The sequence below is a fragment of the Neovison vison genome, chromosome 3 (genome assembly GCF_020171115.1).
Source record: "Neovison vison isolate M4711 chromosome 3, ASM_NN_V1, whole genome shotgun sequence".
Classification (NCBI taxonomy): domain Eukaryota; kingdom Metazoa; phylum Chordata; class Mammalia; order Carnivora; family Mustelidae; genus Neogale; species Neogale vison.
The window spans coordinates 51,119,239-51,139,477 of NC_058093.1; the positions used below are offsets into that span (position 1 = coordinate 51,119,239).

At 33.5% G+C, this 20,239-nt stretch overlaps 1 protein-coding gene across 8 annotated transcripts in view; it reads right to left on the reverse strand.

The window, feature by feature from the left end:
* Window positions 1–20,239, reverse strand: part of PRPF40A (pre-mRNA processing factor 40 homolog A) — a 56,746-nt gene that overhangs the window by 12,109 nt on the left and 24,398 nt on the right. For 4 of the 8 annotated variants that reach the window (XM_044242078.1, XM_044242075.1, XM_044242074.1 and 1 more), the window contains exons 6-16: window positions 13,064–13,174; window positions 11,410–11,530; window positions 11,119–11,172; window positions 9,579–9,603; window positions 8,534–8,908; window positions 5,381–5,489; window positions 4,809–4,873; window positions 4,305–4,469; window positions 2,680–2,788; window positions 1,686–1,836; window positions 142–275 (exon numbers count right to left, since the gene is read on the reverse strand). In XM_044242078.1, the coding sequence (XP_044098013.1) occupies window positions 142–275; window positions 1,686–1,836; window positions 2,680–2,788; window positions 4,305–4,469; window positions 4,809–4,873; window positions 5,381–5,489; window positions 8,534–8,908; window positions 9,579–9,603; window positions 11,119–11,172; window positions 11,410–11,530; window positions 13,064–13,174 (1,419 nt within the window). The remainder of the gene's footprint in view (window positions 1–141; window positions 276–1,685; window positions 1,837–2,679; window positions 2,789–4,304; window positions 4,470–4,808; window positions 4,874–5,380; window positions 5,490–8,533; window positions 8,909–9,578; window positions 9,604–11,118; window positions 11,173–11,409; window positions 11,531–13,063; window positions 13,175–20,239) is intronic. The other 4 variants (XM_044242081.1, XM_044242080.1, XM_044242077.1 and 1 more) reach the window with 1 other exon arrangement.

Here is a 20,239-nt window from a genome sequence, read left to right on the forward strand (position 1 = left end):
TTGAGTTAAATGTATATGGATCCTCCACAAAGCCCAAGTTAATGATCTGGGATGAGGGAGTCTCAACATTGTTCCAATCACTATTGAAACTCACTAACCATAGTATGATATTAAGATAGAAAAGAGATTTTTTTTAATTACCTGAAAAGATTCTCTATTTTTACGCTGTCGTCTCCTTTCTCTCAGCAAACTCTTCTGCTTTTCTTCTTCTTCTTCCTTTTCTAAAGCTCGGATGTGTTCTTCAAAGCAAATTAAAGCATCTTCTTTATCCATGTCTAGAGATTTTCCCAGTTAAGAAAAAAATTAAAATGTCCAGTATCAGTAAAAAAAGCAGTTTATTTACATTAACTTTCTATAAATTTCAAATTCACCTGTAATTAAATTCAAATTCACTTGTAATTAAACTCAAAATGACTCATAATCATCTAAATAGGAAATGCTTATTTTTGTATTTTTAATTTTTTTTTCAGATTTTATTTATTTATTTGACAGAGAGCAATCACAAGTAGGCAGAGGCAGCTGGGGGTGGTGGTGGGTGGGTGGGTGGGAAGCAGGCTCCCTGCTGAGCAGAGAGCGTAATGCGGGGCTTGATCCCAGGACCCGAGTTCACAACCTGAGCCGAAGGCAGAGGCTCAACCTGCTGAGCCACCCAGGTGCCCCTAAATAGGAAATGTTTTAAAAAATTCGAACAACCTCATTACAAGATACCTTGAATTCGAGGGTGAAATAAAGACCATGCACAAGACACAGTTAAGGAAAATAAAGATGTTACTATAAAATTTGTCAGCAACATTACAACCACCCAAGGAGCTTTTCACAGGATAGAATTTTAGGCCCTACTAACACCCACTGAATGACGCACAGTATTCAGAGGGGTAATTCACAAAGCTGTAATTTAAAAAGCAACTAGTAAGTCAGAACAAGAACCTGGAGTAAGCTTAAAGCAGGATAATGCTAATACAATTTTTGGTGTTTGCAAATCTCTAAAGCCATTACCTCAAGGAGACAGTCTGAATAAAACTGTGGTAATTAATCTAGTTCAAACTAAATTACACTAAAATAGCAAAAAACAATTCAGACTTGATCTATGACAAACATACCAGATATTTTAATATTTGATAAAGTTAGTATTTTCTACTTGAATAATGAAACTCAATCATACTTTACTTGGAAACCAACAAAACCCCGTATAAGTAATGGACAAATAAGGGGTTCCTGGTGGCTCAGATGGGTAAGTGCCTCTGACTCTTGATTCTGGCTCAGTTCAAGATGAGCAATGGGAGACTGAGCCCTGCATCAGGCTAGGTATGACAGTCTGCTCAAGATCTTTCTTTCCAGGACGCCTGGGTGGATCAGTGGGTTAAGCCTCTGCCTTCCGCTCAGGTCATGATCCCAGGGTCTTGGGATTGAGCCCCGCTTTGGGTTCCCTGCTCAGCGGGAAGCCTGCTTCCCCCTCTCTCTGACTGCCTCTCCACCTACTTGTGATCTCTCTTTAAAAAAAAAAAAAAAAATCTTTCTTTCCCCTTCCCTCTGACCCTCACCAACCTTAAAAAAAAAAAAAAGGCGGTGGGAATCAACAAAAAAGAATTGTGTAAAATTCAGTTAGTCATCTAATAATAAAAGAAATAATTTTTGTTATTGGACTTCTAAAAAAACTTTCTCCTTATTAGTCTTTATATTCTTACTCTGCAATTCCTCATCTTCTGCAAAAGTTGGATTATCCATCAGATACTGCTGGGCTTCAGACCAGGTAGTAGAGTATGTTACATTAGCCATGTTGTCAAGTATGTTTTTTAAGGCTTCCCAATTTCTCTTCCGTAACTGCTTTGCTTGCTCCTAAATCAAAAGAATGAATACACATTTGAGGTTCAAAGAAAGTATGGTATTTGAACTGCAATCAGTGAGTTTCTTTACATTCTAAATGATGCCCAAATTTCATGTTACCCAATTTATTTTAAATTAACTTTTTAAAAATAAACACTAATTTTTCAATGATCCTGTCAAACTTCTTAACCTGGTAACTGCCTACCTTCAATTTTTTTTCCCTCTCTTTAAGAAGTTGGAATCTGGAAACCGCATCTCCCCAACAACTCCATAAATCTCTCTTCCTGTAACTATGCATTATAGAAAGTAGTCGAAAACTAAAGTTACTATCAGCAAGTCACACAATAGGCAAATTCCACAGTCTTCAACCACTTTCAGTTATGTTCAAATTTCTGTTAATACTTACATTTCTATGTATCTGAAGAATGAGTAACCCATAATTTACTGCATAATAAAATGTATGTGAGGTGTTTTATAACACTATCCTGCAAGCACCTTTTAGTGGTAACAATTATATATTACTGACATTTTTCTATAGAAAACTTACATAAATGCATTACAAACAAAATTACTGAGTATTTTAAAAACCTAATGAGTTAAAAAAAAAAGTATCTTTCAAAGTGGGCAGAAGATAGCCAGTTAACGACAATTCAAGTAACAGTTGGATAAATCTGCACCTCGGGTGTCTACATCAGTACTATTACAGGAGCTATCCATTTATAATAAGGAGATCTGCTACACCACATAAACTGAATAAAGCAAACAAAAATGGACATGGTATAAAATAACTCCTAATCGGAATGAAGAAATATCTTGTTTTACCTATAAATACTAACAGCTAAGAATGAATAATACCTTTTCTTTTTTTGAAAGGAAGAATAAAACATCTTCATAGATTTCAAGACGATCACGTTCCGATATTGCATTCCAGACTTCCATCTCTCCAAACATTTGCTCGGCTTTTCTAGTAGAAAAATTAAACGTTACTCTATATTACTCAATAAAAATTCATTTTAAGCTATTTTAATTTTATGGTAAGCTTAAAACCACCCGATGAACACTCTTAACTCATGAGTATAATATACTCATGAAAAACTCTTGGATAAATAATAGAAAATGAACAAAATAGCTTAGGCCTCCATTCCTCTCTACAGACGGAGTGGATAATTTTTTTTTTAAGATTTTATTTATTTATTTGTCAGGCAGAGATCACAAGTAGGCAGAGCAGTAGGTGCAGAGAGAGGGAAGCAGGCTCCCTGCTGAGCAGAGAGCCCGACGTGGGGCTCGATCCCAGGACCCTGAGATCATGACCTGAGCTGAAGGCAGAGGTTTAACCCACTGAGCCACCCAGGTGCCCCAATTTTTTCTTTTTTAAAGATTTATTTATTTGAAGGACGTCTGGGTGGCTCAGTTGTTAAGCATCTGCCTTCAGGTCAGGTCATGATCCGGGGGTCCTAGGATCGAGCCCCACGTCAGGCTCCCTGCTCAGCGAGAGGCCTACTTCTCCCTTTCCCACCCACCCTACTGATTTCCCTCTTTTGTTGTCTGTCAAATAAATAAAATCTTTAAAAAAAAAAGTATTTATGTGAGAGGAAGAGGAATGAGGCGGCAGAGAGGGGAAGGGAGAGGCAGGGAGAGGGAGGATCCCAAGCAGATGCTCAGCTGAGCAAGGATCCCGATGTAGGGATCCATTTCATGACCATGAGATCATGACCTGAACTGAAACCAAGAGTTGGACACTTAACCTACTGAGCTATCCAGGGGACCCAAGGAGCAGATAATTCTAACTGAGCCATGTTTTGTAGTCAAGATTTTATTTCTTAGGATAGCTACAGATACTAACAATCTGTCCATGGAACTAAATTACAGACTTCAAAAAGTTGCCAGAAATTTAGGTAATATATAAAATTGGACTATTTAAAGAAATGAAGAAACTTTGCCAATGCTGTTCTAGAAAACTCAGGAAAATAAGAAAGTGCATATGGAAAATGAACTTACCTTACTGCAAAAATGTTAAATTTCAAATTATATATAATATACATGTATGTGTATGTGTGTGCGTATATATATATATATATGTATTTTTTTTTAAGTAGGCTCCACATCTAGTGTCAAGCCCAATACAGGGCCTGAACTCACAGCCCTGATAGCAAGACTTGAGCTGAGATCAAGAGTCAGACGCTTAACCGACGAAGCCATTCAGGCACTCCTCAGTTCTTATATTAAGCAGAAAGAAGTCAGGCTTTAATTATTACATTTAATCTACCCCTCCTTTGTTTTAGTCTCTAATTAATAATTCAGTAAGTCTATAAAGTTAAATTCCACATTTAACACTGATTTACCTTGTCCCTTACGAAACTGCCCCAACTCATAGTTACTTAGCTTTAATGAGCATCCATATTGGATCAGTTACTACACTTGACAAAAATGACACAGAAACAGTGCAGTAAACATATATCATGCATTACTAAAAATCTTACTTGTATCTGGTTGTGGAAGTCATTTTCTCATGATTCTCAAGAAAACGTTGAAAGGATTCTTTAGCCTCTTTGTATTTTGACCTTGCTTCTTCTTTTTCTTCTTTTTCTGTCTGGACTTTATAAGCATTGAAGGCTTGCTTTTTTTCGCTCAACTTTGCTAAAGCACTAAATTGAAAAAATACCATGTAAGAGTAAATGAAGGTAGGACGATCAAATGTCAATGCTTTGAAAAAAAATGGATTTCATTCACTAAATATGAAAATTTCAGTAAGATATTAAAAATTAAGAAACAATTATAGAAAATAATTTCTATGTTAAAAAATTTCTAATTTCATCTGTACTCAAATTGTATGACATGTCTTTTGGCTTTTCTGGTTCATATCTGACATAAAACAACTGTTATTGGTATCTAAGAGAAGACAATAATAGTTAAAAATTACACTATTTTACACAATTTTTAACATGCTAGGGTTGGAAAAATAAATTAAAAACCTTAAGTGTTACCTATATCGTGGATCATTAATGATCATTTTCATAGCTTGTTCCCATGAAGCATTAGATGGTACCCGCTGAAAACAATTTAATGACAAAATTAAAACTTTGCACAAATATTGTAAAAGTCATACAACAGGAAATAAAGTATAATACTCACTGCAAACATCAAGCACTTCCCTTTGCTCAAGTTTGAAAGAGGTCTAATAATTTCTTATTGAACCAAGGCAAACCTGGGTAATATACATATAAACTAAAAAGAAAGCTTAAACTCATTTTAACAGAGCAAGAGTATTTATCATAAGACCTTTGATTAAAAGGTAAATAATTTTTTGAATAAAAACAATACAGAGGTAGAATGTACTGTATAGTATGCTGTACACAAAAATTTCTTTTTGTACACAAGAGTTTTTTTGGTGAAAATCAGTTTCATAAAAATATTCTTCAAAAAAGGGAAATTTAGTTCATTTTTGGTTACGACAGTTTATGAAATTACTATTTTCAATAAGGGCATCAAGGTACTGACTGCATTAAATAGTAACTTTATTAGATAATTATTATGTCATATAAAAAATCTTTAATACCTTTTCTTTCAATAATTCTTTAAATGCTTGCTTTGCCTCTTCCTTTGTATTCCAGGTATAGGTTTTCTTTGCTGGTTGGCTTTCCTCCTCTTCTTTTTTGGGAGTGAAACTAGAGGGAAATTCAAACATTTTATAATTTAAGTAAATATTTGCTTCACTTAGAAAAGCAATATTTTCATTATTTAAGTGTTCACTACTGAGGTTAAATTTTACAATTTCAGAATAAATTTTCTTGTATGAATCCTACACATTTACCTAAACATAAAGGCATAAAATTAACAGAGTTTTTTCCTGAAACATTCAGTTATTAGGGAAATGGGGGCCTCTAAAAGTAACAATTATACTGAAACATTAATTCCAGCAATCCACAAATGAATACTTTTAAATGGTCTATAAAACTTACCCAATGTCTTCATTTCAGTGCCTTAATAACTAAGGATTTGGGCAAATTTGCATAAATATAAAAAAGATGCTAAGGCTCTAAATCAGGACGGGAATACTACAATTCATATGCCAAATCTAGCCCATTGTCTGTTTCTGCAAATAGTTTTTTACTCAAAGTTTATATACTGTTTATGGCTTATTGTGTGCTACCTTAGCAGAACTGCATCATTGGGACAGAATTTATGATCCATAAAACTGAAAATATTAATTGATAATTTACAAAAAAAGTATGCCAAACACTGATCTCAAACAAAAAGAATTAACATACCCAAGAATTATCAACTCTACCAGTTTGGTGGTCTTTATGAAATGAAAAGGTCATATAATCCTGACATCCCTTCCTATATATAAAGGGGAAAAAATGCAGTAAACAAAAAGTAGAATACTTCAAGGAAGGACTAGAGCAAATACTAACAACTACAAAAAATATATTCCCACCATCTGAGTCAAGTAACCTTACTTTGGGAAATTTATTTAAAATTATCAGAAATAGTGTAGCCCCAGTCAAAGTAACAGCTATAAATGGTCTATAATGCAGTAATTAAAATAAAAGGATTATAATGATTCAGGCACTTAAGGAAATACTAGAAAGAAAACAAACAGGAACTGTTTGTTGTTAAAATTATGAAAAACAAATTACTGCAGAAAAAAATGGAGTATAAAAAGATATTTAAAAATATTATCCCCAAAGCTTAAATATCTATCAAAACACTAAAATTATAGATATGTAAATAATGAAATAACATGCCATCATTAAACATGATGGGGTATGTCAACATAAAAGATATCACATATAGGTTTAAAATAGATATAATGCATATTTTTTTTTTTTTGAAGATTTTTATTTATTTGAAAGACAGAGATCACAAGTAGGCAGAGAGGCAGGCAGGCAGGCAGAGAGGAGGAAGCAGGCTCCCTGCCAAGCAGAGCCTGATGTGGGGCTTGATCCCAGGACCCTAGAATCATGACCCAAGCTGAAGGCAGAGGCTTTAACCCACTGAGCCAACCAGGCACCCCATAATGCGTATATTTTTAAGTGCATAGAAAAAGAGCAGAAGGAGTGTGCCTGGCAGGTTCAGCTGAAAGAGCATGCAACTTTTTTTTTTTTAAAGACTTATTTATTTGACAGAGAGAGACACAGTGAGAGAGGAAATACAAGCAGTGGAAGTGAGAGATGGAGAAGCTGGCTTCCCGCCAAGCAGGGAGCCCAATGTGGGGCTCAGTCATAACCTGAGCCAAAGGCAGACACTTAATGACTGTGCTACCCAGGCATCCCAGACCATGCAACTCTTGATCTTGGGTTGTGAGCTGGAGCCCCAGTTAGGTGTAAAGATTATTTAAAAAATAAAACAGGGGTGTGTGAGTGGCTCAGTTAGTTGAGCATGCGACTCTTGCTTTTGGTTCAGATCACACTCTCAGGATCCCTGAGATGGAGCTCCATGTTGGGCTCAGGGCTCGGGGAGTGGGCTTGGGGGTCTGCCTTCCCTCTCCCTCTATCCCCCTCCCCCCCATGAGTACATGTGCTCTCTCTCTCTCTCAAATCTCTTAAAAAACAAAAATAAAACTTTAAAAAAATAAATTAAAAAAAAAGGGCCAAAAGATGTAAATAAAACGTTACTCTTCTATGCCTTCAAATATACCATAAGGATTTTTTCAACTTTTTTTTTTTTCAAGATTTTATTTAATTTGACAGAGAGAGAGAGAGAGAGAGAGACAGCACAAGTAGGTAGACAGGCAGGCAGAGAGAAGCAGGCTCCCTGCTGCACAGAGAGCCCAATGTGGGGCTCAATCCCAGAACCCTGGGATCGTGACCTGAGCCAAGGGCAGAGGCTTTAACCCACTGAGCCACCCAGGTGCCCCCCTTTTTCAACTTCTAAAACAGGAAAAATTTTAAAGTGATTTTCAACTTTGGGAAACACATAAGAAAAATTAAAAAAATATATATTTACAAGAAGGAGTTGGAAGATGAGATCAGTATGTCTAAATATTAAGATGGGTGATCATGTTTGAAACTTGACACCATGGTTCACAGTTTCTTAAAACGTATGTGAACATCATTAAAATCAAGAAGCATGGCTCAAATTAAATATCTGTATAAAGCACAGCCAAATGAAATATGACCACATGACATGGAACCTAAGTACATGTAAACTATAAATTGGCAGATGCAGCTGTCATATTAAAAAATTATAGCAACTTAATTACAGTAACAGTTTTGCTCATACACCCTACTAAATATTTTTGTCTACTTAATTTTTGCTTCTATTTGATCAAACTAGCACTTCCTTTCAGGGCTTTGCTAAGTCATATTTGAGTCTGTTGTAAAATAAAATAGTACTAATCCTGTCTTTATTTAAAATTTTGTTATTTTAATAATCACGGACATTTTGCATTAGTTTTGATTTAAAATTATGGCTCCAGGACTGACTTATCTTGTTTACTAAGGTGGTTGGTACCCTGTTTTAAATTTGTACCGCATCCTCTACCTCTGAATTCTGCTTCCTAAACCTTCTGAGGATTAGTTTCCAACAGTGTAAGAGCATGACCTCGCAAAATTCAGCCTTGATTATTTTAGATAATAATTCATTATCTAAATTCTCATGTTTTGAGTCACAAAAAAATTTTAAACACTCAATGGCCACAACATGAACTGGCAATTTCTTGCATTAATGAAGTCTGGTACTGATGTACAAAAGTCACTAAACTTACTCAGCTACGGTTTCCTGCTTAGCTGTTTCATCTCCAGTATTACTGGATACTTCCATGCTCTGTTCCTGAACAGCTGGAGTACTAGTAAGTTGTGCTTGTTCTTCAGTTGAAATTGTCACTGTATTCTCGTTATCTACAACGGTAGCAACAATTGAAGTAACTTCAGGCTCAGGAACAACTGGACCAGTTCCACCCACAGTATTCGAAGCAGAGGTGGAAGCACTGGCGTTGGCAGCAGCGGCGGCGGCAGCGGCGGCGGCTGCAGCAGCAACAACAGCAGCAGCAGCTTCCGCAGCAGCCATGGTGCTCATGGTGGTCGGAATTTCTGTTGTAGGAACCGGAGCTGCTGATGTTGTAGTGCACTCTTCTTGCTTACTATGCATTAAAAATACAACAAAAAACTGGTCATCTCATTAAGTAATGATTAGAAAGCCAAAAAATACTAGTTTTTATCACAAAATCAAATGACTAAGAGAAACTATAAAAGGGAGAAAGGCAATGTGGCAAACTATAAGCCACCTGAAAAGATGAAAACCACAGAATGAAACTGGATTACTTTGATTTAACAGAGCAAACATTCAGGATAATATAGGATAGGGACTCATGCAACACTCTGCACTTCCAAAAGTCCAGTAATTGTTTTCGTTCACAAAATGCTCTACTATCAGATTGTATTATATACATCATAAATTTCTGTAAGAAGTTTAAATTTTATCCATTTCATATATTAAAAGGGAAACCTGAATACAGGAAGACATATATATTTCACCTATTCCCAAATTAAATCAAACCAAATTTTGGACTTTTCTATAAAAGCCTTCAATTCAAAGGATGCAATCCAAATTCTAACAATCACTGTCTAGTAAAGTGTCATTTGTATATTTTGAGTAAATATCCTTCTCCCTGCTCCCAATCCTCCAAAGACATCAAACAATCACCCTCATGTTAAATACTACTTATACTATAAAGCAAATAGTTGAAACAAGAATGCTATATACAGGAGACACCAAATTTGTAAATCGTACTGATATTCAAAATTACTTACCTACTTTCTTCAGCTTTGATCATTGCTATTAAAGAGAAAAAAGAAAAGTCACATATGACATGGTTTTTAAATCAATGAAAATAAACATTAAAGGGAGATAAAGAGAAATTTCATATAATAAGATTTAATTTACCATCCGAAAAAACAAACTTTTTCAGAACAAATTATTGCTCCAAAGTTCCAGGGCAGCAATTAAAGAATGAAGACAAATTTAAATAACAGCAGTTTTTAGGAAAGTTTCTCTGCACACTGCTACTTTCCCAAAGGCTGCTGGCTACTGCAAAAACTCTCTGAAAATATCTGTATAATTCTAGAACAAAACAGTATTTTCCCCAGGGGTAAAACCATTTTTTTTTTTAAGATACCAAATTCAAAATGAGACCAAATTCATGATGAAATTCCAGCACAAAATACTAGCATTGACAGGTAGATAGATAGTTATACACACCAACTATTCTGTAGTAGGGTTATATCAGAAATGAGCTTGATATTTCTCACATAAATAAAATGGCAATCTACCTATCTACAATATTATTATTAGCCAATGCTAGTATAGAAATTTAAAAAGCTTTAAAGATGTGCATTCAGTATTAAAGTAAATTTTTCTTTATGGGTAACAAAAGTATTCAGCATCATTAGCGAATGAGGTGGTCCATGAAAGTAACAAAGCTGAACTTTATGAAAATATTTTAAAAACTTATCCCCCTTGAATGTAAACCATTTCTGAAAGTATGTTGAGAATGTCTGACAAAAAGAAGTCATCATTACTAACATAAATTAACATATTTTTAGGCTACAATGATGATCTAATAAGCTAATTATGTGACACAAGAAAAAGGTAACTAGACTTAAGACCACAGAGCCTTTAGGAAATGTTTATTCTCTTTACTGTCAGAGGTCATTCCACACTGCAGACTATTATAGCCTCCATTTCTAAAATCTACTGCTTTTAAATTAATAATTTATGATACCAGATTCTATAGAGTAAAAGAACTAACTTTTCAATTCGCATTCTAATCTCTGCTATTTGAAGAACTGGGTTTCATATTAGGTAGTATTTCCAGATTTTCAGGGATATTTTGAACAGCTGAGAATAATGAAAAATACTCCCTTTGTAAGTAAAGCAGGACATTTTGTTTAATTCTCCCATAACATAAAGGTTATTTTACAATGTTGTGCTAAAATAATATTAGCAAAAAATGTATAGTCTGACAATATCTTAAAAAATTTAAACTGAACTCAAGGCTCTCTGCTATCTGCTACATGCGTTAAATCATATATTGTATGTATACACCAACACTCAGTTGTATTTAAATTATTGTACATGATGCCCTTATTCAATTTTCCAATGGTAAATTAATTTTTTAATCAAAGTATAATTTTAAAAGTCACAAGCTCATTTATAATATAACCCTTTAATGAATTTTTAATTAGAGATTTCTCACTGCAGATTTGCCCAATCATGGTTAGTGAACATTATTAGTAATAAACTCTAAAAATGTTAAATAATGACAGAAAATGAATTATCAAAGCAGCTCACCATGCAGGTTTGATTTTGTAATAAGACTTCCAGCAACAATGGTATTCTGGTATCCTAGTTTCAGTGGAATCAAATCAAATAAAAATCTATTTAAAATCTATAGAACTGATATCTAGAGCAACAAGAAAATAAGAGCCCATAAAACTGTTACACCATTTAAAATGTTCTAATCATTTAATTTTTAAAAATAAGACCTGTGTTTGAACAATCCTATATATAAAGGATTGTTTCAAGGTGAATGACATAGATATGTAAAAAATTAACATTAAAAATTATTTTTTTCTGTGTTACCTTCAAGATCCTCAAGTTCTTTAGGTTTGGCCCAGCGGGATTCTTTTGTTTGAGAATTATAATAGTAAGGCTTTCCAGAATCAGATTTGTATTCCTTCCAGGGACATTTAGATAAAAGTTGCTAAAGGGAAATAAAAATCTTCAGTTAACAGTAATGTATTTAGCATCACTCATCATTCACATTACTGTTTCCCTAAATATCAATCTGTACAACTCAAACACTTTTGAGATAAGCCACCAGTTACAGAATACTTAGTAGGTAATGTTATTTGAAATATTATTTAATCTTTACAATAATACCGCAACATCCATACTGTTATTTCAAATTTATACTGCTACTTACAGAAAATAACTTGTTTAAGATAATATACCTAATAAAGGGGCAGAAGCAAGATTCAAAACCAGGTCTATGTAAATTTCAGATCCTATTTGTTATTGCCATTTACACCCCATCATAGGTAAAATTTATCATACATACTTCACAGACTTCTCAAATACTAACAAAAGTAGGAAAAATAAAAAATTGGGAAAAAGCAAAATGTGGTTTACCCATGCTTAGGTATCAGTTTTATGACTAATAATTTATTAAACCTATGCAAACTATCTTATGTAAGGAAACAAAATAAGTATGATATACTTAAAACCTAATATACAAAACCGCTTGGCGTGCATGAGAATGCTACTGAAAACTCCTATTTAGATGGTGTCTTGGTGATGATATTTAAAGAAAAAATAACTACCTGTATCAGTACTGGGATTAAAAAAAACAAAAACAAGAACCAGTCTCTGTCAACCTCCCATCCCAAGTATTGCTATGCATATTATTGTGGTAGCCTAGAAAATATTTTTATATCCTCAAACTCCTTCATTAAGAAAGAAAATAAAATGTGTTGCCAACCTGGAAAAATCTCCAACTATAGCTTGAAATGCCAGATCAACTCTTACTCAGGACTCCAGAGTTCTTAATTAAACCATTTATAAAAGTGCTTATTCAATTTACTCCTTCAATCTAATTTCCACACTATATATCATGAATGATAAAATTCAAAAAGAAATACACATACTTTGCAGGGGTTTTTGTCCACATAGACACTTTCCCACTCTAAAAGGAGGATACTTAGTATTTTTAATTTAATTCCTTCTCCATTACCTCAAACTCACTGGAAAATTTTTAAAAATCCACTGGAAGACATTTTCAATCACCTAGGTTTGCTTAAAGGGAAAAGTTTAAAATGTGAATACAGGGATGCCTGGGTGGCTCCAATGGTTAAGTATCTCCCTTTGGCTCAGGTCATGATCCCAGAAGCCTGGGATCGAGTCCCCAGTCAGGCTCCTTGATCAGCGGGGAGCCTGCTTCTCTCTATACCTGCTGCTTCCCCTGCTTGTGTATGCCCTCCTTCTCTGACAAATAAATAAAATATTTAAATAATTAATAAAATGTGAATTTAAAGAATAGAGGGCAGAAAGAGAGTCCTTTTGCTCTTCCAATTTATTTTTAATTTGATGCAACACGGTAAGGTTACTGAACAGGGGCAAAAATCAATAAACAAAATTGGTCTGTCCTTCTAACAGTCAAATATTCATAAACTCCTAAGAAAAAAAAAATGACTCAATCTATTTGACAATCCCTAATTTTAAAGCCTCAAACTTTTACCTCAGCAGGTGTTTTCAGATCATCCGGTTTCTCCCAAGTAGACTGTTTCGTTTCAGTATTGTAGTAGTAAGTCCTTCCATCAGGTGACTTATGCTCAGTCCACATTGATTTCTAAAGAAAAAAAATTAAAAAAAAAAATTCAAATTATTTAACAGCGTTATGACAGTGAGTATCAGTTTTCATTAGTTTCATTAACAATATATAAAGAAATCAGAAGTATAAAAACAGGCATACTTTTCACAGTTTAAGTCATTTAGAATAATTTACCAGTGTAAGCAGTAGGGACAAAACTGAAAAAATAGACTATTTTAAAAGTATTTCAAAAGTGACATGGACGTATTGATGTTTTAGAATCTCTGTATTTTACAAAGTATCTCAGAAGTATAAAGATAGGAATGTTTCTCCTAAAAATGGTAATTTTGTAACTAATGCACCAAGATAATCTATATGCAACACAGATTATTTTAGCTCTGCCTTATAGCTAAAATATATGAAGTAGATACTAATGTTATATTATGTGGATTGATCATGAGCTCAATAACTTGAATATTTACATCAAGTTGGACAAAGCTCCAGACTGACATGCCATAAAGATGCAGCTATCGAAACTAGAAAGGACGGGTTTTGGATGATAGAATTTAATAATGAAGGTGAAATTTAACAGTGATAAAATGTGAATCTAAACGCCTCAACACAAAATGGGTGAGAAAGTTTTATGTGACACTAGTTTGATACAGAATATAAGCCCACTCTTGGACTCAGAAGAACTACTAAGAACCTACTAAAAGTTGTTAGTAAAACCTCGGCATCAATAAAGATGATGCCTCAAATAAATGCTGATTTTGGAGTTTTACAAGGTTCCCATACATATACACATAAAATAATAATAAAAGGGGTAAGAAGAAACTTTGAGAGGTGACAGGTGTCTTGGTCTGTTTTCAGGTATGCATTTATTCACCAAATCATCTGGTTGTACACATTGAATATATACAGTTTCATATGTCAATCATACCTTAATAAAGAGTTTTTTTAAAAAGTTCATTTTTACAAGGAATCATGAATGAATTAATTACTGAATGAGATCAAAGGTATTAAGTTCAGTTCCAGGTACCAGATTATTTAGTCAGTAACAAAGTATGCTTGAAAGAGGGTTAGAGAAGATGTATGTATCACATTTCTTCAAATCTATGACAAAACATTATACATAGCTCTAAGAATGAAAAAGTAAAATAATCTTCGAACTATTACATACTTCTTAGTACTCAGATTTTACGATACACATCTTAAAGACATATTCTTATGTCTTAGACACTGATTTTTATCACAATTCAGTTTTTCTGGTTAAGTACAAAGGCAAATAAAATAGTTAAGCTGTTCCTTAAACTTCACACTAAGACCATTTTTTATATGAGAGCTGCCAACATCCAATATATTCCACACACCATCATCCTCTTTGGTATCAAAAATATTGGTAATGCAGCATTTATTAAAACAAAAACAAAAAACTAAAAATCACCAGCACTTGTCCTTAACTATCTTCTATCTGTACTTAAAGATGACCTTCTTTTTCTTCCTCATCAACTTTATTGAGAAATAGCACATACCTACTTTTGATTTCTGGTTTGGGAATGTGGCTCAACACACATCATTTCATTGCTTTTTCTACCCTCTCACCATAGTCATTTTATCCCTAAGCTAACATGCTATGCCATTACTTCAAGAACTTTCTTTCAAACCACTGGAATTCATTCTTCTGATGTTGGCACTTTTTGTTGTTCAGTCATATACAACTAAGTCATAACTGCTGCCTGGAGAATGGAGATCGTAAGACACAATGGATTATAGGATGAATCTCAATTTCAGACACATTCAATAGTCAAACTAAATATGCTAAGTGATATAAGGAAATGTGGTTCTGCAAAACGTGGGGATGGAGAACAAGAAAAGGTGATTTAAGGACACAAATTAATGTGATTTTCACATAAGTAGATGAGGGAAGTTTTTGTAAAACTTCCATGAAGAAAACTGGAGTTATTGTGAAGAAGGAATTATAAACAGCCATTTGAATTCAAAGAAAAAAGCTGATAAAATTTGAGCTTTCTGATAACAAAACATTTGTCTCCTCTTATACAGATTAAGTTATCCACGTGACTATTTACAAAATGGACTCCGCATAGTATAGCAGGATAGTTAAAAGAGTTCAAAAGGTATGTTAAATTCTTTAACTTATTCTAACACTGTGTGCAGGATAGGACAACTACAATCTCTCTGGAGCAAACATTATAGTAACTGCTGAAAAATATTTAGCTTGCTGTTACTTTAAAATCTAACCAAAAGGTGATGTGATTTAGAGATGTATGAAAGCTTCAACTGTATGAGTATTGCTTTATTTGACAAAGTAAATCCTGCTAAGGAAGACAGAGGTTTCTATTTCTTTCATAATATATATATATGTATATAATTTTAAAAGATCTCAGTAGCATCTCCGAACTGCACTGAAGAGAAAATCTGCTAAGTTCCAAAATTATACTTAAACTTCCCAAGTAACATCTGCTAAAGAACACTCAGAAAAGAGGAAGTTCATCAGAAACAAACTCATGAAAAGATGGAATTAAAAAGGGACAAAGTACACTTGGACCAAATAATAGGGATAAAGAGGAGAAATGTACAAACCAGTAAAATAAACAGTAAGAAATTTAGTATTCACTAGTTATTATTTTATTTAAGCCTTACAGCTATACGACAAAGCAGTATGAACAGTATCCCCATTTTTCAAATAAGAAAACCAAGATTTAGGAGGGTTAGTAAACTGCTCAGAGTGATCCAGGAAGTAAAAAAAAGCTAGAAATAATTCAAATTTTCTTCTAAAGACCATATTTTACCCACACAAATGTTGTGTCAAAGATACTATATTCAGGACAGTCTAGATGTCAATAAGGACAGATAAATTTCTGATCTACCAATGAGTGGTAAGCACTGTTAATTGCTTTATATCAATTCCCAAATTAATTCTGTTAACAACCCTGTCAAGGTAGATACTATTTATTATCTCTACTTTATAAGAAGAGGAAACAGAACACAAGAAGTACAGGAACATGCCCAAGGTAACACAGCTGTCTAGTGAGTTCATTACAACATTGTCCTGCAGTACCCACTAAGTTTCTCTTAAAGAGCAAGGCTTCAACACTTGGCATTAAGAGAAACAGAAACATTTCAAAAAGGAATATAAATTCTGTACTAATGCCTTAACTAATATAACAAATCTTCAAATCTAATTATAGAAGTCAACTCTGAAGAAAATTATTTGATAAGTTTTTGCACCTTCTCCTTATATATATCTAATCTGCAATTTAAAATAAAACTCTACCTTGCTTCTGGCCAAAACTAGTAACTAATATTTTACAAGAAAAACTTACAAACAAATGAACCTTAAATGCTGAATTATAAGATGAAGAATGCCATGAAATATCAACAGATATATGAATAAACTAGCAACTGTAAAGTTGTCTTCATAGGCTAAAACATATGACTTCGGCAAATAGTTACATTAAGTACAGAGTACAGCACAGTCTAATCGAAAAACTTATTTTCCTAAAAATTACTACTTTTTAGTAACAGACCTTTCTGCGCAATAAACAAACGCTGCCTATAAAATATTTAGACTGTCCTTGCTTAATCAGAGAAAACCTATCAAAGACTTAGATGTGTATTCTGAATGGATCAAAACCAGGATGTTATTTTTAACCATAGGTGATTTGCTTTGAGGACTTTTAGGAACAATTAAGATGATCCCTGCACTGGAATTTTAGTATTACTTTGCACTTTTGTCACAGATGATAGCCTTCCCCAAATTATTTTATTACTTTGACAGTTACTGTATTAAGAAAAAACTGTCAACACAAATGGCAGTTCCGGGGAATCAACCAAAAGTCAGCATTTTCACAAATGATAAACTAGAAGCATAAATTTGCAAAGTAAGGCATTAAAAAACTATCATCCTTAATATACAAAAATCTATTACAATCAGTAAGATAATCTAATGGAAAAATAAACATGACCATTAATACAACTCAATACAGATAACATAATTAGATATTCAACTTCATTAGTAAATCAAGGAAGCATACATTAAATGAAAACTTTTTATTCTTCCTGTAAGTGACAGCTGAAGACTTAGTATAGATGTTAAAAGGGTGTGAAGAAAAGTACCCTATCACGCTAGTGTTGGGAATGGAATTAGAAATGGTTTGCTGGCAAGTTACTGGTTCTCATCAAAACTGAAAATGCAAACAAAAGAAAAAGGAAAGAAATACAAACAACCTCCTGATGCTGATATTTCACTCCACAGAATCTCGCCTACATAGTTACAAAGATGTACAAGAATGTTCTCTACAGGATTACTTTTTTTTTTACAGGATTACTTTAATGAGGAAAAATTAGTGATAATTCAACATCCACCCATTGGAAAACCATTCAATTAGGGTCCATTCATACTGTAGATTTATCGTATGGAGATCTGTTTTTTAATATAATAGAAAGTGTCTAAGACACAGTTTTAAATATAGAGTTGAGACCTTGTAATAAAGTAGCAAAATACACACAGAAAATATTTAAAAGGAAAAAAATGCATATACATAATTATCAAGAGCTGATATACTTTTCAGAGATCAAAAAGCTCGTCAACAACTGGGTAGTGAATAAATTCACTACTCAAACTATATAAACACATGTACATCAGATAAACATTTATACATATATGAGCATTTCTGTAGTAAAGTGTAAGTTCAACTGAATGAAACCAAAAAAACATGATTAAATGTAAATGTAAACACTAAACAGGCAGAAAAATCCTCTCAACTACTCTAAACAAGGAGAATTAAGAAAAAGTCAAAATGTAAATTAGCATTAAGGAAGAACATAATCATGATCAGAAGATTTGCAACCAATTCCCAAAATCTAGAAGAAATAATTTCCTAAGACTACTATAATTTTCCCTAGAAGAAACATATCATACATGAATATTCCAACTACCGTAGAAGCATCTGAAAGACACCCAACCAGATAATTTCACAGAACACCACATAAGTTTTAAAGAACACAGAATTATTACGTCCTTGTTTCAGGTCACAGGAAAAGATGAAAAGCTCTTTATTAATAATAAAACTCAAAAGAAAAGGGATCAAAAAGGAAAAGCAGGTAATGCTACTTATAAATATAAATCTTAAAAATTTAAATATAACATTAGCCAAGAAAATCCTGCACTGTATACACTCTGACCAAGGAGAACTGATTGTAGCAGTGCCAGGGTAGGTTAATACTGGGAAATCTATAAGAAAGTAATTATTTCTATTAACAAACTGGGGGAAAAAAATCATAGGAGCACACCAATTTACTTGGCATGATCAAATCACATCCTGAAAATTACGATGGTTTGGAAGTATTAAAAAAATAAAAACAAAAATCCTAGAAACAACAATAAATGATAAAGGACAACTTACTGAAAACTAGTAAATATTATTCTAAAGCCACTTGCATTAAAATCATGACCAAAAGGGGAGTCTACAATCACTGTATTTCAACAAATACCTAACATTAATGAAATGAAGTAACTGGTATATTTGGGAAAGAGAAATTCTCTTACCTTTAGTTGGAAAAAAAAAGTATAATACACCTGGCTCTAAGATAAATATACAAAAATCTCTGAATTGACAATAACTCATTTGCAATAAAAATATGAAAAAGTCCTATTCAAAATATATTAAGTTTTCAGAAGGTAAAATAAACTAGAATGAAAATGAGGTACTTATATACAGTAAGACAGTTAAGAAGATGGGTGGTTGCTTGGGGCAAGGGGTGGAGGTAGGAGAGAGAGAGAACAGGTGGAGCACAGAGACTTTCAGGGTAGTGAAATTATTCTGTACACACGATCATGATGACATGTCATTAACATTTGTTAAAACTCATAGAATAGGTAACACCAGAATGAACTCTAATGTAAACTGGACTGTGGGTAATAATGATGTGTCAGTGTAGGATCACTGATTTTAATAAACATTAACATACTACACCCTAGTGGATGATATTGATAGTATTGGAGGCTGTGGGGGGTGGATAATAAGGAACTCTACTACGTGTTCAATTGTGCTACTAACCTAAAATTGCTCTAAAGAAAGTAAATTAAAAAAAAAACCCACTCTAGAAACCAAGAAAGCCATATTACCCAATATGCTTTCAATAAAGAAATCAAATGAGAGGAGAAGAAAAAATATTGGGAAATGAGTTAAAAGAAAATCTTCTATGTCAAAACTTAAGCAACATAGTTAACTTAGTACAAAAAAAGGTCTAACAACCAAGAGCTAATAAGCACTCAAGAAGCTAGAAAAAAGGCAACCGAGTAACCAAGGAGAAAATAAAGACAACAGCAGAAATAAACTGAATGGTCACCCCCTACCAAAAAAAAAAAAAAAAAAAAAAAAAGGCAATGACAGAATTCTAACTCCATGCTAAACAATTATTAAACCTCAACAAAACAGATATATGGAAAAGCATAAATAAGAAATTAAAAACCAGAATAGTGCAATAATCACTAAAGAAATTCAAATAGTTATCCAAAACCTCTATACTCAAAAAGCACTAGGTCCAGACAATTTTTAGTTGTGTTCTATCAAGCTGTTAAGAACTCAAGTTTTGCGTCAGGGTACCTGGGTGGCTCAGTCAGTTAAGCCTTCAGTTCAGGTTATGATCCCAGGATCCTGAGATCGAGCCCCACACTGGGCTCCCTGCTCAGTGGAGAGCCTGCTTCTCCCTCTCCCTGTGCCTGCTGCTCCCCTACTTGTGCTATCTCTTTGTCAAATAAATAAATAAAATCTTAAGAAAAAAAAAAAGGAAAGAAGTTTTGCATCATTTATGTAAATTGTTCTAAGGACCAGAAAGAGAAAGGTTATTATCCAGACACGAATAACCTAAATTAGCAAACTGAATTCCAAAGGAATTAAAAACACATGTGTGCACTACATATACACTCTTAACACACTTAATGAATAACTACGGTTCACCTTAGTAATGCAAAGAAAATTTATCTGTGTACCTGCACATTAATAGACTACAGAAGAAATACCATATGACCATCTCAGTGGGTAAGAAAAAAAGCACTGAAGAATTTTAAAATTAAGTTAG